A 27,562-nucleotide genomic window follows, 5' to 3' on the forward strand; every position below is an offset into this window, starting at 1 on the left:
TCTGTATATTTATTTTCTGCACAGAGAAGGTTCAATCATCACAACAGAATGCGTACAGTCTCAGTGAGGAAGAACCGAGAAACTAGTGAACAAGCTTTCTTTATACAGAATGAGCAAAGGTGGGGGCCGATGGCCAATGTTAGACATTTCACTCTCAGACTTTTGGTCTCAGACTGATAGAAACAACAATGAAAAACAAGCGGCCCAAAGGCCTTGGTGGTGGAACATTCTCATTCAACACAACTCCGGAGCCGCGGGTTGCCGACCCCTGAGCTAACATTAGCTAACTTAGCAAACTCCCCACACAAACAGTCTTGTCTATTTTACTGAACCCATGGACGTTACAAAGAGTAAACAACAATCACCCTCCACACTGTACTGACATTAACGTTGCGTCTTGCTCTCGAGTTTGAGTTAGCTAGCTTGTTAGCCTTAATTGGCTTAACGTTGACCTCACATATAAGCTAGTCACCAATTCGGTCACGTTAGCCTTTTGTAGTTTTAAAATGCAAAGACAGCTGGAATATGGTGAACCAACAATATGAAGTTAATCTAAACTGTTGAAATGACAAATACTTGTTTTAATAGGTGACTAAAAGATGTTAAGAAATGGCGGTGTGAAAAATCCAGATGGGTTAGAAATGAGGTGAGGAGGTGGGCGGAGCTTCTCAGAGTACTTCTGACACCACCTGTTTAAACTATGTACATGTTCACCACCACTAGGGGGCATCTTACTCAAGCTGTTGTTGAAATAACTCTGAAAGAGTCCATGGACTTTGACGCTGCATATGTGTCACAGATTGATGCATTTGACTTTAAAACGTACAAACTATTCTTCCACAGTCCCACAAAACCCTGTTAGAAACGCTGCCTCATAGTGTGCACCGTTAAAGATTATAATAAGTCATGTGAGACAACTGTTGAAGAGATTCATCATCATCATCATCACCATCATCATCATCACTCCACAGTTCTTGGTTCATCTTCAGCTGAAGTTCAGCGCTGTGTAAAGCCACTCGTCCACCTCACAGAGAGCAGAGATCAGAACTGAGCAGGCTTCAGATCCCTTTCTTCTCACCGTGTCAATCACGTCTCGTGCTTTATCTGCTCTGTGTTTTGTTCTGATCGACTCCATTTCAGCGTCAGTAATCACTCCGTGCTCAAGAAGTTTATCCAGCAGCTGGTTCAGGACAGAATCAGACACTCTGTCGACGAATTGAGTCCGAACTGAGAACAGCTTCTGGTCTGCAGAGACCCTGTCCTCTGCCGGGACCCTGTCCCCTGCCGAGACCCTGTCCACTGCCGGGACCCTGTCCACTGCTGAGACATTTCTCTGTTGAATTTCTGCTCTTGTACCTGGAAGATAACCAACAAAATATTGTAAAGTTCAAAAGAAATGAAAAGTCTGTTTTGAACTGCTACAGCAAGATATTCCTCACATTTCTGCGATGTAAATCACTTCCTGTGTTCTCCTTTAAGAAAAAGGATAGAATGTATATATATATATATATATTTACACATATTGTTCCCAGTAGTGTTACATGTCAGTAGTGGTGTAAAGGACCATTGTTGATCCGTAGAAATATACAATCAGGACATCATCATTTATGCTTTCTGTTCTCTGATCTCTGGTAATGTTACATGTAAACAACAAATCCATGTTGCAATTGAAATGAGGAGAGCTAGTAACGTGAGCCGCACCGCTAACGGCTAACGTACGGAGGTTCCATTCAGTTCCATTATGTTATCGTGATGTGTTCAAATGTATCATCAATCATTTGAATTGTGTGAAAGGATCAAATTGAAACATGTTGATGTTTACTCTGACTTCAGAGCGGTTGAATAGATGTATTTGGACGGTGGAGTCTTGTAGACCAGCTGCTATAACAAAACAAACAACAATCTGCCAACATGGATCATCTATGATCGGTAATCTGCAGCAGATAAATGTGATCAGGGATCTCTAAACGTTATATTTGCTCCTTTCTTCTGTTGTGCTGATCAGATCCGTGACTCCGATCTGAACCGTGAGCTTTATGATCCGTTGCACCCGTACATGAAGGCAAGTTCATTTATTGAGCTCATTTCAGCAAGAATTCAAAGCACTTCACATAAAACATCAAAAGCCCAAAATGCAAGAGACATTATAAAAAGACATTTAAATACATTAAAGAGCCAAAATAAAATCAAGCTAAAATAGCATAAAACGGGTATAAAATACACTAATTAAAGTTACAGCACATTGTTTAATAAACAGGAAAGTCTTCAGCCTTCATTTGACAGAAGAGAGTTGCAGCTGTCCTGCATTTTGTTCCAGATATATACGGAGCATAAAGACTGCAGCCTAAATAAAGAATGATATGAGATGTGGAGCTCCCTGAATGTTCTGTTCTACTCTCGTCCATCACTGGGTGTCTGATAGTCTTTACCTTCCAGTGATACGAGACGCTCCCAGACTGCGTTCCTCTCTTCGTCCTGGACCGTTAAAGTCACTGTCTCCGTGTTGGGGGTCAGGAAAACTTCAAATGTCGGATAGAAATCCGGTCCATAACTCGTGTCAAATTGTTTACCCTGAAAACAAGAACCAGAAGTCAGAATGTGTATCTGCTTCCTCCCTGATTGTGAATCGTAGTATAGCGTCTCTTTCTGGACGGTCTCTGTGGATCCCTTCATCCCAGCGTTTTATCAAAGAAACACTCCGAGACGTTTGTTTTGTTTCTATGACAATATCTTGACAACATTTCACCACTCTAGCCACCATTGTATGATCCACTAGCATCGCCCCTTTGCTTTTTATTATCTATTTGGGCTTCTATCTATTGGCTTGACTTTGTTTTTCATCATGAGCACCATCATACTTTGTATAGATGAGCTGGAGAATGCTCAATCTGTCGGCTGTAACGTCAAGAGACGAGGAAGACGATCCGTCAGAGACGACGTGTACGGTGATAAAATCACTCACAAGCTATAATCTGTGTTTAAAGTTCAGGACAGACAGACAGACAAAACAAGCTTCTCTTTCATTTTCTACAGTGACGTCACCAGCATCACCAGTTCAGAGGTTTTTAACTTCAAGCACCCGGAGCGGCCGCTCAAAAAAGGCGGATTGTCAAAAAAAAAAAAGATTTCATTGGGAACGAATGAAAATAGACGCTGGCACACAGGAAAAGATGCTATGTGGACACAGGCCACTACACACTACTCTGAGGCTGGAGACACAGTGGAGGAATAACAGTTGGTGTGTTTAGCTAACAGAACTACCAGGACTGCTGAGTACCTCTCGATCGCTGCTCTACAGCTCACTGTTATGGACGGTGTGTTTGGCTAACAGCTAACAGCTAACAGCTAACAGCTAACAGCTAACAGCTAAGGGAACTATCACAGACACAAAGTGAAAAAAGATGCTGGTGCTCAGGAATAAAACTGAATGTGGACACAGACTCTTAGAAGTGTAGAAGTGATCTGACTCACCTTAGGCTGTATATGGAATCCCTCAGGTTCACAGTGGACATGGTACCTTTTACCAACGCAAATGTCCTGATCACATTCGGAGGAGATCTGGATGTAATTCGCAGATTGTTGATCTCTGGCAACCTTCGTTAACGGGACATTTGTATTAGTTTAGTTTAAGCTCAGATAGTTAGGGTAATGTTATGTGTAGAGAACATCTAAACATGACAATTACAGTCAATTAAAACGATTATGAGGATAAACTAAGTAAATGAATAAAAGCGTAGAATAAATGTTTCTCGATAAAAACAAACAAATGCTACAGCACTGCAAACAAACAGGTCATGTCTTCATGGTGACTATTAAAAGGCTAAAGAAAAGAGATGAGTTATCAAATGTCCATCTTCATCATTTGAATTCAGAGTGCTGTTTCCCATTTCTATTGAACCAGAACATCATCGTTATTTGCCTTTATGGAAGATTAAACGTTTTAATTTTGTTCAGCAACCGTCCCTTTCTTAGTCCTCTCTACAGATCCACTGAACTGTGACCAGATGGATTCAAATATCTGTAAAAGTGTGCTGCTGGAAACAGGTAGGAATCCCTCAATTGTTGGAAAGTCACTAGTATTTCATCATCATACAGATCATCAATAATACGTTTGCATTTTTGAGCCCATAATTTAAAACCAAGTTGTCTTGATCAAGAACTCAGGTAAGTGGTGAGAATGGGAAGTTTTCCTTCCCATATTTTTACAGACTGTTTTCTCACATTTCTTTTGGTCATGCAGCATAAAACAAATCATATTCAATGATGTGAAGTTCAGTTTGTATCCAGGAGGGAGATTATCATCTTCCAACCCAGTAAAATACTGGTTTCAACTGGGACGCAAAATACTGAAAGTCCAGAAGCCGTTCTCTCTCTGTCTGTAGATTCTAAATTGTTCTTTATGTTTTGGAACTAACCTAGTCCATTTATCAAAAAAGGGACTGTGACACAAGTTCATTTTACTAACGTTCACTCTGCCTGTAAAGCCTCTCAGTTGAGTGATCATCTCAGCAAATCTTTTTCCATTGTTTCTGTGTTGTGTTTACTATTCATGCCATCTGGTAGAAGTATCACGAATGTTAGTGGCAGATAGAAATACATGCTGAGAGAGAATCAAAAAAACTACAAAAAATTAAACAATCTAAAGATTTACAGTTCAGATAGATTTGATTCTGAGCACAGCACGAGGAGCAACGTGTGAATCGTCTTTGTGGAAACAGCTGTGGCTTAAAACAAGAGTTTAAGTTGCTGGTGAGCACATAAGACAGATAGCTTTACCTCATGGAAAGGGATGTTTTTCTGCAGCAGAAACACATCGAGGATTTGATGCCTGACGTGTGGGGGTCGGAGGAACAGCAGAACTTTGCTCTTTATTGGCAGCGAGATGTCCCAAAACCTCCTGATGAAATCCCAGACGAGGCCAAAAGCGGAGAGGTTCGGGACCTTCACCACCACATGAGTATCCGTGATCTCCAGCGGCTCCAGGATTGTCATTCCATCATCAGTGATGTGGACGACAGACAACAGGCCGTCAAAGACCAACGCTGTGGGAGCAAAGAGCTGTTAAACCTTTATTTATTATTGATAAAACAGGTTCATCCCAACCTAATTCATTTCTTACCACTTGAGTTCAATTTGTCAATTTTTTTCTCCACCAGGAGAATCATGCGATTGGTCTCATGCGTGCCTATGATTGAGTGAGTGTGCACCTCTGTGTCTGTCCACGGCTAATCTCACCTTCTGCTACAGCTGACTGCATCATATTTCAGTTATGGCTGCATTCTCAAGGACCTCTTGTGGTTGCAGTGACTCACACTTCCTCAAAACAACTGTTCTTGCCTGTTTCATACAAACCCCCGGTCCCTAGTGATACCCCAGCTGAGTGCATCACCGACCCCCCAAACAACTACTATGAGGCAAGAGACACAGCGGAGGGACAGTTTGCGTTGTGTTTGGCCTGACGGCTAACGGAATGGACGATGAGTTTGGCAGCTAACGAAGCTACCAGTACACACTCTGCTGAGTACCTCTCTGCAGCTGCTCTGTGGCTCACTGTCATTGTTTTAGTCAGTGTTGGCTAACCGCTAACAGCTAACGGAAGATTGAGCTGATTTCCTGCTTACATCACCGCTTGTTTTTGAGTTTGCATGAAGTGTGTTCGCCAATTGACTCTGGAGCCTCCCACTCCGCCCCTATCCTTTCACTATTATTTTTTAATTCATCATTATTTCCCCACACGTGATCTGTCTGGATCTGTGCATTTAGTGTTACCACCATTATAATATATTTTTTTGCATGTCACCAGATGCAGCTAGTTTTACGCATTAATACTCTTTGTAGTTTTGGTGATTTATTCCTGAACACTGAAGACAGCCATGTCTTTACCGTGCTTTGTTTCACAGTGTGGGAGGTGGAGCTGACGGACTGCAGCATCCTCAGAACTCTTGATGTTGAACAGCGGCCCTGCAGCCTTCTTGCCAGCTGGTTGGAGGAGGCCCTCATCCCATTGGACAGTCCTGTACAGCAGCTCTGCCTCTTGAGCCATAACAAACACCAGTCCAGTCAAAGAACACTGGAACACACCTGGACCAGGACACCTGAACCTGTAGGACACGGAGAGGACGAATTAATATAAGAAGCATCTATTGGCCTGTGAGTCACATGATCTGTTTTCACTCACAGGTGTCCATGTGCAGCACAGGGAAACTGATCGTAGTGTAAAGCTTGATGACACCCAGAGGACAACTCCACTCTTATTTAGGGCGTTTTCAGACCCGTAGTTTGTTTGCTTTGTTGTCGATTCAGAGACTAACTTCGTACAGTGGTTGCATTTGCCCCTCGGTTTGTGTTCACACAGCGAAGTTCAAGACTAATGCCATGTGAGAGAAAGCTGTTCTGTCATTGGTCAGACACGTTACCGGGAAGATTCTTCTTGATTATGAGCATCAGCAGCATGTATTACTTGTTGTGAACATACTCGCAAGACAATTGTTCTTGAGATGTTGTTCCAATTCCCTCATCTCTGCCCACCTCCTCACCTGCATCTCATTCCCTCATCAACCTCTCTCTATTCATATACCGGCCCAGACTCTTTGTTCTTCTGTCAGTTCGTCATCGTTTCAATGTCGCCTTTTGTGTTCAAAGCCACCTGAACCAGGACCTGAACCGTGAATGAATGCATGCACAGTTTTATTAATCTGATTCTTGTCTTTTATATGGATTCTCCACAGTTTTATAAATACGGTCCAGGTCCTGCTTTGACTTGCTCCCCACAGACAACAGACCTTCGTTTAGAATCACAACTTGATGAACCATGAAAGAAGCTGGAATAGTGTATTTCATAGGATTACCTGTATGAAGATTCAGCTGTGTGTTCAGGTGAGAATGAGAATGGAGCCTGGAATGAAGAAGGCACAAAGTTAGTTATTTCAATAGAAATCAAGTAACAAGCCACAGTTCTCTGCCCTCTGTTCCCCTGGTACACAATAATTACATTTACTCAGCAGAGAAACCTCAATAAATAAACTTCACGCTCTTCAGCTGCTGCTCCCTCACCTCTTTGTCGGGCACATTTGTTTTCTCATCCAGTTTGCCGTCGGCGTCACCTGATGGAGAGAAGAAGAGAAAGAGAAACATCAGCAGACAAAGTTCTTCAAACAGCTCGAACAGAATTGAAAAATACTTTTTGTTACGATGAGGCTCATTAAGATCAGATTTTAATGTAGAATAGCTTGAATGGGGACATTCTTTCAATACTCACATTGTTTGTGTTTCTTAGTGATCGACCTGTCATTCAACCTGTCGGGAGGAACACAATCCCAAAAGTTATGATCAAGTTTTAAATAATTGTTCATTCTTTGAGTTAGCCAGCTTCATAGTCCTAATATGAAGCAACTAATCTGCTTTTTGATCTCGTCTCCTTCATGTTGTGAGCGTGCATTAGAGGAAATAACAGTCTAGATGCAGAAAAACATCACAGGAGAACAAAACCAACTACCTTTATTCACTCTACTGTGAAATCCCACCACTTCTACAAACCTGCTTGTCTTTGCTTTGTCAGCTTTTATTTTATTGTTTGTGGAGAAATTAAAGAAAAGAAACATCAGAGGAACTGCACTCGATGGTAAAATCTCTGATTCTTTGGTCTTGAAGGGAGAAAAAGGAGGGAAACCCTCACTGTGAGCAAACCGCCCTGTGTTTTATTAACAACACTTATGAACCAGCACGGACTGACTCGGACCCCCTCACTGACCTCAGAGCTTCCAGTCTGCAGTCTGGACTCTCCAGAAGGTCACACAGCAGCTTCACTCCAGAATCCTTCAGCTCGTTGAAACTCAGGTCCAGCTCTCTCAGAGGTGACGAGTTGGAGTTCAGAGCTGAGGCCAGAGAAGAGCAGCTGACCCCTGACAACCAGCAGTCCATCAGTCTGAATGAAGGATAAATGATGTAAGTTTAGAGGACAATGTTCATTCAGTGTCAGGCGTTTAGAACGGAGACGTTTAGAAAATGGAAACTCCAAACACATGAGCTGAATGCAGGTTAAAAACTGTGAGGCACAAGAAGTGAATAAGAGCTCTCATTAATACTAATGACAACGTGCTGCTGCTTGAATAAAGACCAAGTGACTTCACTTGAACTCTGCCAGCTCCATCTAAACTCATGTCAGCCCAACACAAAGACATAAAAACACAGAAACTCATTGAAGATTCCACTCAAGAACACAAAGTTAACAAAGATACCAAATGTGTCAGGAGGACATTTTAGAAAAATATGTGAACAAAAGTTATGTATTTTAGGAATAGTGGAGTCATAACATCAAAGCAGCTTCAGTTTAAGCATCAAATAGATTCATAAAAATGATGAAAAAGCAAAATACTGAAAACATTTGTTGTTGTGTGATAGAGAGATATTTATTCATTGTGTTTAGTAACTTTTATCATTTACTGAAGAAAACCTGATGAGAATACAAGATGAACATCAAGTATATATTATATTTATGTAAAATAAATAATAATATAAACAAATATTTGTTCGTGGTCTAACGATTTATGAACATTGTTTTGCAACTCTTGCTTTATTGAGGCTTTTATTAATAACAAAAAGCTCAACTTTGTTGTTTTTTACAGAATCTGTGTTTTCCAAAGTTGTGTATTTTTACGATGATAAAAACTGAATATGGTTCAGAGAATTATGTTGAATATGATCATATGTCATCTGGTATTTTACCTTCGACTGTTGAAACTATCTTCGTCTAGATTGTAGAAGAAGAAAAGCCGATCCGTCCGATGTGTTCTCTAAACGATATAAACAACGAGTTCCATTGTGTTTTCTACTCTCCTTTTTCACCGTGAACACTGCGATGCTTTGTTTGGTAAGTCAAACATAGATTTTATAAATATGGATGATGCACAAAGACTGAGATGGCTGTTTAAAAGTGGAACATATAACTTAGCCAGGTATCTGCAGAACGTCTGGAAGAAGAGGAAAACAATAGCTCTTTACCAAGTTTTAGTTTTTATTTTCTTCTACATGTTTTGTATTTTCAAGACCAGAAGATGTCTGGAAAAAAGTGTTGTCTTGTAATCCCATGTGGGATGGAGCAAATGTTAGGCAATAAATGAATAAATATGTTTTATTTAAATCTATAGCTCAACGTTTCTCTGCCACAGTTAATGAACTTTTACTACCGCTGAGGCTTTAAGATCCTTTAAGATCAGTATAATATCAGCTTTATGTCTGCACAGGAGGAAAGAATGTTGGACTGACCTCAGAGTCTCCAGTCTGCAGTCTGGACTCTCCAGAAGGTCACACAGCAGCTTCACTCCTGAATCCTCCAGGATGTTGTAACTCAGGTCGAGAACTCTCAGAGGTGACGAGTTGGACTTCAGAGCTGAGGCCAGAGAAGAGCAGCTGACCTCTGACAACCTGCACCACCTCAGACTGAATGAAGGATCAATGATTTAGATAAACATCCATTTATAATCCAATCAGATGTGTTCATGTTTTAAATGTGGAGCTGACTTCATCATTCTGTTACTGCAGATCTTCATCATGATATCCGCCCTCTATTTTATTATTAGTAGAAACACACACCACAATAAATAGTTCCACTTCAGAGAGTAAACTTTATCAAGTTAAATATGAGTTCAGATGATCTTCTGTGTACAGATTACCGTTTACCAAACGTGATGTACTTTAACAGCTAACGTTGGACATTTTCTGCAGTTTCTTTACGAGACGGTTGACTTTTGTGACTGCAGACTAAAAGCTTAGTTTAAACTCGCCACAGTGAAGCCGGCACGCTCCACAACAATGATGTAATCACGGCCTGCGAGTCCTGCACGAAGGCTCCACAAGTGGTGGCGCCGCTTGGTCGTGCACCTCTGAATCTTTGCTACGACGAGGCACAAATAGTTTACTGATAAAAGCACTATTTAGATGTCTGACACATTGTTTTAGATGCTTTAGAAACAGGAGGTCTTAAAAATCTACATTTGAGTAAATATTTAACAGCCAAATCAAATAGTTTACAGCATATTCAACCTTTGTTTCTTTATAACACATTTAATACTTGACTTCTTTACAGGGTTTGTATGAAGGTATTAAAGTCTCCATGAATATGAGATATGAGTTTACAGATGATAACAGTTCCTCCTCTTGGTTGTGGAGGTTGGTTTATGGCGTTACACTGGTTGTCTTCCTGATTCTTCACAGTTCATTTAGTTTGTTCGTCCTCTGGTGTTTCAGAGAATAATGCAATTAAAAGCACGTTGAGTATAAAACCTTTTGTTCATGCTCGGAGCTCACACGCCATCAGAAGCTCACGCTACGGTGCCACGCCCAGGTGAACAAAACGTACATTTAGTCCAGGAAAAATAAAAATATGAAGAAAAGAAATTCACAACTTTATGGGTGTAAGTTATGTTTGTACATAAATGAGGTTAAATGGTTGATTAAACAAATAGGAATAGTATAGATTGATCTTCTTTAGCTCGTTCAGGAACAGCATCAACAGATGTACTGGTCTTTCTCTAGAGTTCTGTGGGAGATTAGTGGACCTGGTTCTTGTGTTCATGGTGCATGCAGCCGAGGGTTAGTCCACTTTATTACACTTTAAAGTCAAGTGTTTGGAGCTAATTCAGCCTGTGAGGGATGCAGGTTTTGAACTAATTGAATTGTGGCTTTATTATAATCAGCATTTGGTTTGAATAATATTTTGGTTGAGCGTTTTGTATTTATCTGCTGCATACACGTGTTTAGCCTCATTTTAAGTGTGAGAATATTATCAGTGTAGAAATGTGCCACATTTTAATGTTGAAGTCTTATTTCTGTTATAGAACCACATTCACACCCACAAACGTAGAGGAAGAATAATATGTAGTAAAGATTCATCCGTGGAGCTGAAGCGTGGACTGACCTCAGAGTCTCCAGTCTGCAGTTTGGACTCTCCAGAAGGTCACACAGCAGCTTCACTCCTGAATCCTTCAGGTTGTTTCCACTCAGGTCCAGATCTCTCAGAGGTGACGAGTTGGACTTCAGAGCTGAGGCCAGAGAAGAGCAGCTGACCTCTGACAACCTGCACCTCCTCAGACTGAATGAAGGATAAATGATGTAAGTTTAGAGGACAATGTTCATTCAGTGTCAGGCGTTTAGAACGGAGACGTTTAGAAAATGGAAACTCCAAACACATGAGCTGAATGCAGGTTAAAAACTGTGAGGGACAAGAAGTGAATAAGAGCTCTCATTAATACTAATGACAACGTGCTGCTGCTTCAATAAAGACCAAGTGACTTCACTTGAACTCTGCCAGCTCCATCTAAACTCATGTCAGCCCAACACAAAGACATAAAATCACAGACACTCATTGAAGATTCCACTCAAGAACACAAAGTTAACAAAGATACCAAATGTGTCAGGAGGACATTTTAGGACAATATGTGAACAAAAGTTATGTATTTTAGGAATAGTGGAGTCATAACATCAAAGCAGCTTCAGTTTAAGCATCAAATAGATTCATAAAAATGATGAAAAAGCAAAATACTGAAAACATTTGTTGTTGTGTGATAGAGAGATATTTATTCATTGTGTTTAGTAACTTTTATCATTTACTGAAGAAAACCTGATGAGAATACAAGATGAAAATCAAGAATATATTCTATTTATGTAAAATAAATAATAATATTAACAAATATTTGTTGGTAGTCTAATGATTTATGAACATTGTTCTGTAACTCTTGGTTTATTCAGGCTTTTATTAATAACAAAAAGCTCAACTTTGTTGTTTTTTACAGAATCTGTGTTTTCCAAAGTTGTGTATTTTTACGATGATAAAAACTGAATATGGTTCAGAGGATTATGTTGAATATGATCATATGTCATCTGGTATTTTACCTTCGACTGTTGAAACTATCTTGGTCTAGATTGTAGAAGAAGAAAAGACGATCCGTCCGATGTGTTCTCTAAACCAGTGGTCCCCAACCACCGGGCCGCGGACCGGTCCCGGGCCGCACAGAAAGAATAAATATTATATTATTCCCGTTTTATTGATTTTATTTTTTATGTTTTATTTTGAAAAATGACCGGATTCTCTCGCAATTTCATCCGCCTGAGTCTCTTGACACTTGGCAAGACGCTTGTCTCGGTCACGTGATACGTTACCTCAAAAGTGAAGCCCACAAACTAGCGAAAATGAGTAAAACACTTCTGGAGAGCTTCTTTGCAGAGAGGAAAAGGCCACTAAGGAGACAGAAGAAGAGCCGACCAGGTCCGTGTACGTTTTAGTCATCTGTTTCACCGTTAATTCGAAAAAAACTAAATACGGGAATACCATGGTATTCTCGTTTTTCGTTTCAAACCAAAAACGGGAAAACGGAAATGGAAGGTAGTATTTCCGTTTCTGGTTCTGAATTAAAAAACGGAAAAACCAAAGAACCAAAGTCAAATAACGAGCCGTATTTCGTTTTTGCAAATCCCTTTTTTGTTTTTTCCTTTAAAACGAGACTCAGAGCACAACAGGTATCCCGGAAACAAGAATATTTCAAAATAAAAGTGAAGGCAATATAATGACCGTATGCAAGAAATTAATAAATAAATAAATAAATCTCGGCCGATGGGAGTGTGTTAGCATCACTAGTTGACTACATGCTGTTTAATATTCATTTATCAATGCACACAGCAATAATCAACTGTTCCATTAATCGGTGCATTGTTTGATGCAACACAGTTCGTGATATAGTTTAATCAAAGTCATGTTTGTGTTCACAGAGATGTTGCTGTTGCACTGATAGTTGTGCTTCCACTGTGTTGTGCTGTTGATTTAGTGAACGCAGAGTGTAGCCTGTAAGGACACACAAAGTAAGTGTTTCTTTCTCCCACTAGGTGGCAGTATAAGTGTATTTAAACCATAGATTTAGTCATATTCACCTGTGCCTTTGTTAATTATCTAGTTTATTGATACAGATGTATTTAATGCTGATTATTTCATCTGATATTTGATGTTTATGGTTAATTTGCATTAGTTGTATACATCATGTATTTACTTGTTATATATTTGTGTCATTTAAGAACTAAACATACCTACATGGAAGAGTGAGCATGTGTTGATCACGAGGCAATAAATAATGACAATTGAAAAAATAAAGATGTTCGGTTTATTCTTATTGAACATTAATCCTAATTTACCTACCTCATTGATTTAATTGTCACACTTAAATCCTGATTTGAATGGTTAAACAGAAGAGGTCAAAGGTCAAGATGAGAAGACATAATGTTGGTCAAATGCTGTGGTCCAAATAAAATGACTTCAGTTTTATTCCCATTGAGTAACAGAAAGTTTGACTCGAGAATATTTAAAAAATGTTCCCTAATCTCACAAAACAAGAGCAAAAACCAGATTACTTGGTTCTCTTTTCTTCTTTGCTGCCATGTTACCGGTCTCGTGACCCCTCAGATTGATCTCTGGAGCTGTGGGGGGGGCAGACCGTCAGGCTGAATTGAGTTGGGAACCAATGCAACAGACTACCAGCTCTTTAGCATGTTGGACACACCAGCACGACACTGTCTCGTAAAATGAAGTTCCCAATAACACTGGTCTGCAGAAGACTGCTGTGGGACGAGGGCTGTTGAAAACTGTTGAAAACTGCGACCGAGAGCACAAGCCAAACACTCCCCTAAAAGCAGAAACCTTCAGAATTAGTGCTGGCATTCTTCTCCCAGTGGTTCTAAACTGGTCTGGCTGTGGGACCCACCATCACCCCTTAATGACAAGCCGCGACCCGAATGTTCAACTTCTCAGATGAATTTAATGTAAAGATGGAGCAGTTTGAACCTGAGCTGAAAATGTCCTCTGCAGTCGTAGTGTAGGAGCTCTCTTGTGCAGAGAAATTGTTCCTGTAAGTCCCCGTCCCACATGTTTCACGTAAACGAGTAAAACAGCTTCATGCTTTCTTGTGCCAGAACCTCGCTGCACAAAACACACTGAGGTTTTTGTCCTCTATGTAAGAAAATCCATACCTCAGGTAGTCGGTGTCGTACTTGCGTTTCTCTCATTCAGGATGAAAACAAACTTTGTGGGTGTTCTTCTATACTGTGAAATGGCGGGTGTATATTAGCATTACAAGGCATTAACACCAAATACTGTTAAGGAGTGTGAATAACTCCTGCATAAAAAATCCCCTTCAAAATAAAAGCACAGGATTTTGGGGATTTTTCCCCAGTCAAAGGTCCGTGACCCACTTTTGGGTCGCGACCCACCAGTTGAGAATCACTGCTCTAAACGATATAAACAACGAGTTCCATTGTGTTTTCTACTCTCCTTTTTCACCGTGAACACTGCGATGCTTTGTTTGGTAAGTCAAACATAGATTTTATAAATATGGATGATGCACAAAGACTGAGATGGCTGTTTAAAAGTGGAACATAGAACTTAGCCAGGTATCTGCAGAAAGTCTGAAGAAGAGGAAAACAAAAGCTCTTTACCAAGTTTTAGTTTTTATTTTCTTCTACATGTTTTGTATTTTCAAGACCAGAAGATGTCTGGAAAAAAGTGTTGTCTTGTAATCCCATGTGGGATGGAGCAAATGTTAGGCAATAAATAAATAAATATGTTTTATTTAAATCTATAGCTCAACGTTTCTCTGCCACAGTTAATGAACTTTTACTACCGCTGAGGCTTTAAGATCCTTTAAGATCAGTATAATATCAGCTTTATGTCTGCACAGGAGGAAAGAATGTTGGACTGACCTCAGAGTCTCCAGTCTGCAGTCTGGACTCTCCAGAAGGTCACACAGCAGCTTCACTCCTGAATCCTTCAGGTCGTTTCCACTCAGGTCCAGAACTCTCAGAGGTGACGAGTTGGACTTCAGAGCTGAGGCCAGAGAAGAGCAGCTGACCTCTGACAACCTGCAGCCCCACAGTCTGAATGAAGGATAAATGATGTAAGTTTAGAGGACAATGTTCATTCAGTGTCAGGCGTTTAGAACGGAGACGTTTAGAAAATGGAAACTCCAAACACATGAGCTGAATGCAGGTTAAAAACTGTGAGGGACAAGAAGTGAATAAGAGCTCTCATTAATACTAATGACAACGTGCTGCTGCTTCAATAAAGACCAAGTGACTTCACTTGAACTCTGCCAGCTCCATCTAAACTCATGTCAGCCCAACACAAAGACATAAAAACACAGAAACTCATTGAAGATTCCACTCAAGAACACAAAGTTAACAAAGATACCAAATGTGTCAGGAGGACATTTTAGGACAATATGTGAACAAAAGTTATGTATTTTAGGAATAGTGGAGTCATAACATCAAAGCAGCTTCAGTTTAAGCATCAAATAGATTCATAAAAATGATGAAAAAGCAAAATACTGAAAACATTTGTTGTTGTGTGATAGAGAGATATTTATTCATTGTGTTTAGTAACTTTTATCATTTACTGAAGAAAACCTGATGAGAATACAAGATTGAAACTATCTTTGTCTAGATTGTAGAAGAAGAAAAGTCGATCCGTCCGATGTGTTCTCTGAACCAGTGGTTCTAAACTGGTCTGGCTGTGGGACCCACCATCACCCCTTAATGACAAGCCGCGACCCGAATGTTCAACTTCTCAGATGTATTTAATGTAAAGATGGAGCAGTTTGAACCTGAGCTGAAAATGTCCTCTGCAGTCGTAGTGTAGGAGCTCTCTTGTGCAGAGAAATTGTTCCTGTAAGTCCCCGTCCCACATGTTTCACGTAAACGAGTAAAACAGCTTCATGCTTTCTTGTGCCAGAACCTCGCTGCACAAAACACACTGAGGTTTTTGTCCTCTATGTAAGAAAATCCATACCTCAGGTAGTCGGTGTCGTACTTGCGTTTCTCTCATTTAGGATGAAAACAAACTTTGTGGGTGTTCTTCTATACTGTGAAATGGCGGGTGTATATTAGCATTACAAGGCATTAACACCAAATACTGTTAAGGAGTGTGAATAACTCCTGCATAAAAAATCCCCTTCAAAATAAAAGCACAGGATTTTGGGGATTTTTCCCCAGTCAAAGGTCCGTGACCCACTTTTGGGTCGCGACCCACCAGTTGAGAATCACTGTTCTAAACGATATAAACGAGTTCCATTGTGTTTTCTACTCTCCTTTTTCACCGTGAACACTGCGATGCTTTGTTTGGTAAGTCAAACATAGATTTTATAAATATGGATGATGCACAAAGACTGAGATGGCTGTTTAAAAGTGGAACATATAACTTAGCCAGGTATCTGCAGAACGTCTGAAGAAGAGGAAAACAAAAGCTCTTTACCAAGTTTTAGTTTTTATTTTCTTCTACATGTTTTGTATTTTCAAGACCAGAAGATGTCTGGAAAAAAGTGGTGTCTTGTAATCCCATGTGGGATGGAGCAAATGTTAGGCAATAAATGAATAAATATGTTTTATTTAAATCTATAGCTCAACGTTTCTCTGCCACAGTTAATGAACTTTTACTACCGCTGAGGCTTTAAGGTCCTTTAAGGTCAGTATAATATCAGCTTTATGTCTGCACAGGAGGAAAGAATGTTGGACTGACCTCAGAGTCTCCAGTCTGCAGTCTGGACTCTCCAGAAGGTCACACAGCAGCTTCCCTTCTGAATCCTCCAGGTTGTTTCCACTCAGGTCCAGAACTCTCAGAGGTGACGAGTTGGACTTCAGAGCTGAGGCCAGAGAAGAGCAGCTGACCTCTGACAACCTGCAGCCCATCAGTCTGAATGAAGGATAAATGATGTAAGTTTAGAGGACAATGTTCATTCAGTGTCAGGCGTTTAGAACGGAGACGTTTAGAAAATGGAAACTCCAAACACATGAGCTGAATGCAGGTTAAAAACTGTGAGGGACAAGAAGTGAATAAGAGCTCTCATTAATACTAATGACAACGTGCTGCTGCTTCAATAAAGACCAAGTGACTTCACTTGAACTCTGCCAGCTCCATCTACACTCATGTCAGCCCAACACAAAGACATAAAAACACAGAAACTCATTGAAGATTCCACTCAAGAACACAAAGTTAACAAAGATACCAAATGTGTCAGGAGGAAATTTTAGGACAATATGTGAACAAAAGTTATGTATTTTAGGAATAGTGGAGTCATAACATCAAAGCAGCTTCAGTTTAAGCATCAAATAGCTTCATAAAAATGAAAATAAACGTGAGTCTGTGGACATTCACTGCCTCTACTTGTTGTTTTGTTCAGCCATTTGGAACAACAGACACATTTCTTTGTGCTCAGAAAAATCTATGAACCAAAAATGTGAACCCCACAGACTGTAGATAACAGTGGTGGGCCGTCAGGGCCTGCAAAGCCTTCTCTGCTGGCCTAAACAGAATCCCAAAGTTATAGCTATTTTATAACTTAATATTTTTTCTGTATTATAATTTATAAAAATATTGTTCCCATTATCTTATTTTCTCATTGCACAGCTACTGTGCTCCTCAGTTGCTCTGCTTCAGTGCAGCTTGTTTTAAGTAGAGCTTTTATCCAATCAGAGTTCACCTCTGTGTCTCTAGGTAGAAGAGAGGCCCCAGCCTGCAGACTCACCAGTGAATCCATGTGCAGTTTAAGTTGAATGGGGACGATATTGTTGATTCAACCAATCAGATCTTTAGTTTGGGATTCATGGCCCCACCAGAGCGGTTTGCAGGCCTAGTTACGTCAGCTCAGAGTCCAGATGCCTCTCTGCCACAAGGTGCATAGTGTGCTGTGATTGGTCAGTGGGCGGACACGTGACTATGTGCCCGCGAAACATAATGCTTGCTAGCAGAGCTTTGGTTGTAGCAGACAGAGTTCAAGTGGAAATATTTCAAAGACATTTCACCTAGCTTTGTTTTTTTAATATGAAATGGCGGAAGGAGGAGAAACGGATTTAGTGGCGGAGTTACTGGGAACGCTTTTCTCAAGAAGGACATTTCTGAACAAACTGGACAGTAAGAAACGACCCCACAGCTAGCAGCCCTGACCAGCCAGGAAAAGGATTTGTATGCAGCGTCGGAGAAGCGTTGCACATGTTATGGCTGTGAATGTGTTTCATTTTAACTGAGCGTCGGTACTTTTGGAGAGACTCGAGTGGATCTACAACTCAACGACCACGTTCGCAGGGAAACAGCTCCACAAACGCGGCCCGCCCTTCGCCGGTCCACGGCCGAAGACGACCACCCCGCTGCCGACGACCCCGGCGAAATACAACTGTGGAGGCTCGATGAATGGAGAAGGACTTCTTACTGGAACTGATGTACTGGGATTAAACTCTTTGTCAACAAAGAAAGGAAGATAGACAGCATTTGGTAAGTGAACTTCGTTTGTTTACCTCTACTGTTCAATGAAATTGAATATGCGGCTTTTACACAAAACAAATAATAACCCGTAGCTGTGACGTCATAATGAGGTTATTAGAAGTGTAGAACAACACTGAAGGCCCAGGTATCAAATCCACGGCCCGCCACTGATGGATTGTGAGTACATTGAAGACTTCTAAACGTGGCTTTACAACAGATGAAATACTTCAATTGCTTGATGTTTCACATGGATTGTACTGAGCAAACACACCCTTGAATATAATTTTAAGCAAGAAGCAGCTCTGGAATATAAAGAATAAAACCAATGTGGCTGAGGTTGCGACCTTCAATAAACAGCAACTGGAAACATGTTTTGTTTTTTGGGGGGGGTTTTGCTGGCAGAAAAACAGTAAAAATAATAATAATCAGTTTTTTTTGCCTGCCCCCAAAAATGTGAAATCTTTTTGGGGTGTGTTCATTTTTTTATTTTTTTTTGTAATCTTTTTTTTTTTTTTTGCTGGCAGGAATGGGCTTCCATAGCTGCAGTTGACGTGTTAAGAGCACCTGTGCACAATAGAATGGAGCTGATAGACCTCCAGTGAAACAACACACTGAAGGCAAAGTGTGACTCTGTGGGCGCTGCACAGTTTCCAAGATTCAAACCCCTGAAACGATGCCTCAACTCAGCCTACATGCTGCTCAAACGCTCTGAATGTGTGGATGCACTTAGATGCCATAGAAGATGCCATATGCATAAAATAATGTAGCCTATTTATTTTTTCACTTTGTCCAATAACCATTATATCCTGTTTATTAAATGTTGACCCTATTTGGCCCTCAACGAAGTCCCAATTTTAAATGTTGGCCCTCTCTGTGATTGAGTTTGACACCATGGCATATATGCTGTATTATGCTGAAAGGTGTCACTTTGTAACTTTTCTGGTTTTTAATGTAAAAAATGTGCCGCGGCTCAGAAAAGGTTGAAAAACACTGGTCTATTTGACTCTAAATGGACCATCATTTACTAAATGAACATCATGCTATATTGAAGAGGACTTGAAACTAGAGATTGAGACCATAAACTCATGTTTACAATGTTTACTGAGGTAATAAATCAAGAGAGAAGTAGAGTCATTTTCACATAGACTTCTATACAACCAGAGGAGTCGCCCCCTGGTGGACATTAGAGAGAATGCAGCTTTAACACATGAAGCTTTGGCTTCACATTTAGGAACTAGAGGTTGCTCCTTGGGGAAACCTCAGTCAAGGATTTGAAGATATACAAAAACAACGAGACCATGTACAGTCAGTGAACTGACCTCAGTGTCTTCAGTCTACAGTGTGGACTCTCCAGTCCAGCACACAGCAGCTCCACTCCTGAATCCTTCAGGGTGTTTTGAGTCAGGTCCAGCTCTCTCAGATGTGACGGGTTGGACTTCAGAGCTGAGGCAATGACTTCATAGTGAGTCTCCGAAAGTCCACAGTCATCAAGTCTGTCATGGCACAAATATTTGTTAGATGTAATGATGAAAGAGGACACTTTATATTTACTTTATGCATTTGATGACAATGACAAAATAATTTCCCATATTAGATTTTTAATATTACAACTAATTACAAAAATTGGAGGAAAAGAGTCGTCACCAAGAGCTCTACATCAGTGGTCCCCAACCACTCCCACTGATTCAGCGTTATTGTGAGTTGTATTTATTTATGCATTTTATATTTGTTTTCATGCCGGTCGTATCATTTTATTTCGTCGTGTTTATCCGCCACACCTTGAATGCCGGTCCGTGAAAATATTGTCTGACATGAAACCGGTCCGTCGCGCAAAAAAGGTTGGGGACCTCTGCTCTGCATTATCTCAAAGCAGACAGAAATGTGTATAAATATATTAATGTATGTGTATAATCCACAGACTATAGCTGCTGCTATAATGTTAGCATAGCCTAGCACGAATCAAACTGAACTCCATTCAGAAAACAAGCATTTAAAAAGTTGTTTTCCTGTCGTAATGCTGCCAGACCGAACAAGGCATGAATTCAGACTTTTTACAAATCAACATCATTATTAGGGGTGGGGAAATAATCGATACAGCATAGTATCACGATATTGTATCGATACACGGAAGCCAAGCATCGATCTTTTATTATATAAACTATACACTTTTTGGTACTAGAAAAATAAAATCAATTGCTTTTTCAGTCCACTAGATGGTGCCGAGTTGTTTTCTGGTGAGGTCAGCAGAGCTCCCGGGTCAGTGTGATTGGTAGGAAGATGGTCAAAACAAAGATAGAGACATCAATCGGAGAAAGAAATCAGAAATGCGCAGTCCGCGTTACAATCAGACGTCTGGACTTATTTTGGATTTGTTAACAAGGAAGGGAAGAAGGACATGAATAGGACACATGGATATGACTCCGTCGCGGCGTTTTTTCACAGACACAGCCGTGCCCAAGCTCTACAGAGAAGTGCAGCTTAAAGTGGAGGAATCTTTGAGTACAGCAGAAAGAGTTGCATTAACTTGCGATGCGTTGACGTCAAGCGCAGTGGATTCCTCTGTGACTATAACAGCACAATATCTCACAGAGGACTGGGGACTGCTGTCTCACGTTCTCCAAACTAGAGCAGTACACGTAAGTCACACCGGGGCAAACATGACAGACCTGCTGAATGCAGCACAAGAATGGGGGATTGCCGACAAAGACCTGGTGGTTGTTACCGACAACGCTTCTAACGTGGGCGTTGCCGTTCAGTTAGCGGGATTCCTGCATGTGAAGTGTTTCACTCACACGCGCAATCTGGCCTCACTACGGGCGTTAAATCTGCCAACAGCAGCCAGGCTCATGGGGAGAGTGCAGCGCATAACCGTCTCTCTGCCCTCGACGTCCACGCATCGCAAGTTATACTGAGTTATATAACTCTTATATCGTACTTATATAAGTTATAGACATGTTTGCATTCAGTTAAGTTAGACTATGTAGACTGTAATACAAACAGTTCAGTTTGTCAGGTGCAACATTTATGACAGGTTTTTATGACAGGGTTGGTCAGTCTGTCTGCTTGACAATCCCATTTTGCTGCAATAAAAATGATTGAAGTGAGATGAACAGACTGAAAACGTTATCTTATTCGATAAAACATGTTGACAAAGTTTTCCTTTGGGGACATCATTTGTGGTTGAAAAAAGTAAAAAATCGCAATATACAGGACTGTCTCAGAAAATTAGAATATTGTGATAATCCCCATACGTGTGATTTAGTTTACTGAACCAAGCTGAGTGTTTTTCAAGGCTCAGGAAACCCTTGCAGGTGTTTCGAGTTAATTAGACGATTCAAGTGATTAGTTGAATACCCTACTAGTATACTTTTTCATGATATTCTAATATTTAGAGATAGGATATTTGAGTTTTCTTAAGCTGTAAGCCATAATCAGCAATATTAAAAGAATAAAAGGCTTGCAATATTTCAGTTGATTTGTAATGAATCCAGAATGCATGACATTTTTGTTCTTTTAATTGCATTACACAAAATAAAGAACTTTATCACAATATTCTAATTTTCTGAGACAGTCCTGTATGTTATCGCAATACTCAGCATATTGCAGTATCGTGATAATATCGTATCGCGGGACCTCTGGTGATTCCCACCCCTAATCATTATGTTGTTATTTTGGCATCGTTGTTATCTGGTGATTGCGAATGAATTTCAGTTAAATCTGTTTATTTTGAGTTCACACAGCTGTAGTAAACCAGGCAACACGTGTCTTGCTAGATACAGTGAATACGTTCACCGAGCACCGCCGGATGATGTTATGAACACAACGGCGTTTGGTTTCCCGCCATATCTGGGAGAAGGGGTCTAGATCAGCACTGACTAAATATCTTGTAAAAAAGCTTAGTAATAGTGTAATAGATTTATTTTTGGTTTAGAGGTTATGATTTAAAAATGGTGTCATATTTAATCTCATTATGTATCCAAGATCTTCCTCATTGCCAGTTTTTTGGTTCATTTTGTAAAAAAGAAGTACGGTTTACATTTTGTATTATCTTGTCATTTGCAATCACCTTCATCTTTTCAAGTGTGTTTCAAGTGTGCATTGGTGTGATAGTTTGTATATTTGAAGATTTAAACTACTTATCTAAACTGATTTATTAAGTTTATCACATCTGGACTTACACAGCTTTTCTGCAGTTCCTCACAGCTGGAATGAGTCTCCGTCGCCCCTTATATGAGGTTTTGTACTTCTTCAGGTCCAACTCATCCAGAACCTCCTCTGACATCTGCAGCATGTAGGCCAGAGCTGAGCAGTGGATCTCTGAGAGTTCCTTCTCCGATCGGTTCTCCGACTTCAGGAACTCTTGGATCTCCTGATGCACCGAGTGGTCGTTCATCTCTGTCAGACAGTGGAAGATGTTGATGCTTCTGTCAGGAGAGATGTTATAACTGTTCATCTTCTTCAGGTTGTTGGTGGCTCTCTGGATGATTTCTGGACTGTTGTCCGTCCGACCCAGCAGGCCTCCTAAGAGTCTCTGGTTGGACTCCAGAGAGAGGCCATGAAGGAAGCGGACAAAGAGGTCCAGGTGGCCATTTTTACTTCTGAGGGATTTCTCCATGGCTCTCCTCAGGAAGACATCCAGAGATGTGTAATTATCCCTCCCCATGAAGTCCTTCAGTACCTCTGTCTTCCTGTTTGTGAAACAGTGGAACATGTAGACTGCAGCCAGAAACTCTTGAACACTCAGATGAACAAAGCAGTAGACAGTTTTCCCGAAGATCACGCTCTCTCTTTTGAAGATCTCTGTACAAACTCCTGAGAACACCGAGGCCTCCGTGACATCAAGACCACACTGCTCCAGGTCTTCTTGGTAGAACATGATGTTTCCTTTCTCCAGATGTTCAAACGCCAGCCTCCCCAGCTTCAGAAGAACTTCCCTGTCAGCCTCCGTCAGCTCCTGAGGACTCGTCTCATGTCCCTCATGGTACTTCTGCTTCTTCCTCTTTGTCTGGACCAGCAGGAAGTGTGAGTACATGTCAGTCAGGGTCTTGGGCAGCTCTCCTCTCTGGTCTGTAATCCACATGTGGTCCAGAACTGTAGCAGTGATCCAGCAGAAGACTGGGATTAGACACATGATGTGGAGGCTCCTGGATGTCTTGATGTGTGAGATGATTCTGCTGGACAGCGCTTCATCACTGAACCTCTTCCTGAAGTACTCGTCCTTCTGGGGGTCGGTGAAGCCTCGTACTTCTGTTACCCTGTCAACACGTGAAGGAGGGATCTGATTGGCTGCTGCAGGTCTGGAAGTTATCCAGACGAGAGCCGAGGGAAGCAGCTTCCCCTCGATGAGGTTCTTCAGCAGCACGTTGACCGATGCCTTCTGTGTGACATCAGACACGACCTCATTGTTGATGAAATCCAATGAAAGTCTGGTTTCATCCAGACCATCAAAGATGAACAGAACTTTACAGACAGAGAGCTTCTCTGCTGTGATCTTCTGTAATGTTGGATGGAAAACATGGAGCAGCTCGAGAAGACTGTACTGCTCATCTTTGATCAAGTTCAGCTCCCTGAACGAAAGCAGAACCACCAGACTGACATCTTGGTTTTCCAAACCCTCGGCCCAGTCCAGAGTGAACTTCTGCACCAAGAAGGTTTTTCCAACGCCGGCGACGCCGTTCGTCAGAACGACCCTGATGGGTCTCTGTTGGTCTGGTGAGGCTTTAAAGATGTCGTGGCACTTGATCGGAGTGTCATGGAGGATCTTCTTCTTGGAAGCCGACTCTAGCTGCCTCACCTCATGTTGGGTGTTCACCTCTTCACTCTGTCCCTCTGTGATGTAGAGCTCAGTGTAGATCCTGTTAAGGGGGGTTCCACTTCCTGTTTTATCAGTTCCTTCAGTCACATGTTCACAGCTCCTCCTCAGACTGATCTTGTGTTCATCTAAAACCTCCTGTAGACCACTATCTCCTGAAAGATAAGGAGAAATGTGAGACAACACAAGGACAGAAAATTAGGTATCTGTGCCTGTCTGTTAAATAGCCTCTCTACCTACCTTCCTGTTTGTTTATCTAACTGCCTGCTTGTTTACCTGCCTGCCAACCTACTTACCTGTTTATCTACCTGCTGGTCTACCTACCTATCTACCTGTTTACCTACTTGCCCCTCATGTATGTAAAATCGTGGTGTCTTGTAATCCCATGTGGGCCATAAACTAAAACATGTATTAATAAAAATGGAATGAATTAATCATTTCTTGGTGTTTCCATGCAGCAGAGAGACATCTTACTTTGCACAGTGCTGGTCCTAATGGCTGTCAGCAGTCTAGATCTTTCTCCACACTGGGGACAGGAGGAGTCCCCCGATGGAGCAGACTGGTCCCAGTACGAGGTGATGCACTGTCTGCAGAACCAGTGTCCACAGCTGGTAGAGACTGGATCCTTCAGGACGTCCCGACACAAAGCACAGTGGGACGGCTGCTCCTCCTCGGGGTCATGAGCCTTCTTCCTGTCTCAGTGGAGACCAACACATTCTTTATAACACATTTTATATTCATCATGAGGTGTTTGAAGTCACTTTAGAATACAATTTTAGTATTTTTTAAAATTGTAATCATTCCCCGAGACAATATCTTAAATAATTAGAACAAAATCAAATCACAGACCTCTACCGTGTCACTACATAAAGGTTTATTACCGTTGTGGAAGCATCGTCTGTGGTCACTTCTGTGAGCAGTCTCTGTAGTAAAGCTGACAAAAGCTCTCCAGATTTGCTGACATCATCAAACCGTTTGCCACTAAAGTTCTGATGACGGGTTGTTATGACACATGTCGCCCGTGGGTGCAAAGTAATATGGCCGCCAGAGAACGTGTTTTCTGCTGCTGAACTTTATGGGAGATTTCTGGCAAAACTTTTAAACTCCGTTGACGAGAGAATTTCTGTAAACAGATAAGAAGAAATACAAAAGGAACATTAAAGAAGTGTTACTGGTTTAATGGACGCTGGTGTTGAGCAGATAATGTCTTTAAATGTCTCTCTCTGTTTATGAACATCATCAACACATAAAGAAACACTTCATCCTTCAGTTTATCACAAACATTCATCATCAACACATAAAGAAACACTTCATCCTTCAGTTTATCACAAACATTTAATGTATGATGCAAGCACATACCAGAGTAACATTAGAAGAAAATACATTCGTGAATATAAATAAATAAACGTGGTCGATGGGAGTGTTAGCAACAGTAGTTGACTACATGCAGTTTAATATTTACACAGCAAGAATCAAGTTTTCCATTAATCTGTGAATTGTTTGATGTAATAGAGTTCATAATATAGTTTAATCAAAGTCATTTTTGTGTTCACAGAGTTGTTGCTGTTCGCACTGATATTTATTTTTCCACCGTATTGTGCTGATGCTTTAGTGAACACAGAGGGTAGCCTGTAAAAGCAAACGTGTTCACCTTTCAACCACTAGGTGGCAGTAGAAGTGTATTTAAACCATAGATTTAGTCATATTTACCTGTGCCTTTGTTAATTATCTAGCTTATTGATACAGATGTATTTAATGTTGATTATTTCATCTGATACTTGATGTTTATGGTTAATTTGCAACATAGTTATAAACATCTTGTATTTACTTGTTATATTTATGTCATTTAAGAACCAAACATTCCTACATGGAAGAGTGTGTTGATCACGAGGCAATAAATAATGACAATTGAAAAATAAAGAGGCGTTTGGTTCGTTCTTATTAAACATTAAACATAATTAAACTACCTCATTGATTTATTTGTCACACTTAAATCCTGAATTGAAGAGTTAAACAGAAGAGGTCAAAGGGCCAAGATGAGATTATTTATATTCATTAATGTATTTTCTTCTAATGTTACTCTGGTATGTGCTTGCATCATAGACTAAGAATCTCTTGTAACTGTCATTCTATTGCCTTGACTTTTATTTTGAAATATTCTTACTTCCGGGTTACTTGTCGTGCTTTGCATCTCTTTTCAAAGGCAAAAACAAAAAAGGGATTTCCAAAAACCAAAATCAGCTCGTTATTTGACTTTAAAATATTTAGAATAATAATAATATAATAGTGTTTGTCTCTCTGTTATTATGTTATTTCTGTATTTTTGTTTTTTAAATTAAACGTTAAAACAGACTATTAAAACGTACACGGACCCAAACTATATGAACTAAAGAGCATTTCTATTAGTTTTGATAGACCTCACCCAAGATGCATATTCATCAATCCTACACAGGTTGAATGATACAGATGCTGCAGCTTTGTGACGAAGCGTCTCACATTCAGTGTGTGGGGATGTTTTACTTTAACTTATTCAGCCAAATGATTACAGACCCTTGAATGTACTTTACTCACATAAATTAAGATTTATTTCCTCATGAACACCTCTGTGTGTGTGTGTGTGTGTGTGTGTGTGTGTGTGTGTGTGTGTGTGTGTGTGTGTGTGTGTGTGTGTGTGAAAGATTGTGCGTGTATAACGCATTCATTACCAGACCAGCGTGGAGGGATCGCGGTGACGTGTCCGTCTTTCTCCCGACAGGACGGATCGATACTCGGACACACTGAGGCAGCGATGGACGGCTCCGCGGCTTCAGAGGAAGAAGTGGACGAGCAGCAGGAGACGTCACAGGAGGACCAGTCGAGTCCCAACAAGAGCAGCTCCAAGACATCTGGTAGAGTCAAGGAGAGGGTTCACTTCCTCTGTTCCTCCTTCAGTCACACACTACAGTAACACCAGACTGTGACCAACCGTCTGTGATGGAGAAACCTGTAAAACCGCACAGACACACCTACACACACACACACACACACACACACACACACACACACACTCACACAGACACACCTACACACACACACACACACACACACACACACACACATTCCGTTCATGCAGGGTGCGGTCACCTGTTGACGCATTAAGTTTATGGAAGAGCAGGTTCCTCTCCTGTGACTAAAGTGTGTGTGTGTTGTGTTTTTGTGTTTTAATGTCATGCACATAACGTGTGGACACTCATTGGTTCATCAGACAACAGAGAAACAGCTGCAGTGGACAAACATTTCATTCAGTTCAAGTTGTTTCACCGCTCGGACTCAAACACAACATTCTGTTTTTCATAGTTATCAGCCAAATTAAATCAGCATGAAAGGAGTTTATTTTATTAAAGAGTACGTCTCGTGTGTCTGAAACAGGACAGAAGAACAGAAGGTGCACCTCGTTCACTCAATTGATCAAACGGCTTTCT

The 27,562-nt window shown here is 40.8% G+C and overlaps 2 protein-coding genes across 2 annotated transcripts in view; both read right to left on the reverse strand.

Moving 5' to 3' along the window:
* Window positions 1-27,031, reverse strand: LOC306700484 (protein NLRC3-like). The gene is made up of 14 exons (XM_079165513.1): window positions 26,807-27,031; window positions 24,983-25,224; window positions 24,576-24,793; window positions 22,468-24,256; window positions 19,609-19,782; window positions 7,751-7,924; window positions 7,259-7,296; window positions 7,054-7,103; window positions 6,849-6,895; window positions 5,884-6,101; window positions 4,777-5,042; window positions 3,472-3,594; window positions 2,430-2,571; window positions 1-1,356 (listed from the first exon to the last, which is right to left on the reverse strand). The coding sequence occupies exons 2-14, from the start codon at window positions 24,994-24,996 to the stop codon at window positions 986-988; spliced, it is 3,624 nt and encodes a 1,207-aa protein (XP_079021639.1). The 5' UTR covers window positions 24,997-25,224; window positions 26,807-27,031; the 3' UTR covers window positions 1-985.
* The window catches only part of LOC306700482 (uncharacterized protein), a 133,556-nt gene that overhangs the window by 68,153 nt on the left and 37,841 nt on the right, over window positions 1-27,562 (reverse strand). Inside the window, exons 8-11 of the mRNA XM_079165508.1 lie at window positions 16,550-16,723; window positions 14,740-14,913; window positions 10,916-11,089; window positions 9,265-9,438 (exon numbers count right to left, since the gene is read on the reverse strand). Coding sequence (XP_079021634.1) covers window positions 9,265-9,438; window positions 10,916-11,089; window positions 14,740-14,913; window positions 16,550-16,723 — 696 coding nt within the window. The remainder of the gene's footprint in view (window positions 1-9,264; window positions 9,439-10,915; window positions 11,090-14,739; window positions 14,914-16,549; window positions 16,724-27,562) is intronic.

The sequence above is a fragment of the Pholis gunnellus genome (genome assembly GCF_910591455.1).
Source record: "Pholis gunnellus genome assembly, chromosome: 8".
Classification (NCBI taxonomy): domain Eukaryota; kingdom Metazoa; phylum Chordata; class Actinopteri; order Perciformes; family Pholidae; genus Pholis; species Pholis gunnellus.

Coding starts and splice junctions, on each gene's coding strand:
- LOC306700484 (XM_079165513.1), bottom strand. Junction 7,104..7,258: donor CACTAAGAAACACAAACAAT/GTGAGTATTGAA, acceptor TCTCTCCATCAG/GTGACGCCGACGGCAAACTG. Junction 6,896..7,053: donor CAAATGTGCCCGACAAAGAG/GTGAGGGAGCAG, acceptor TCTTCATTCCAG/GCTCCATTCTCATTCTCACC.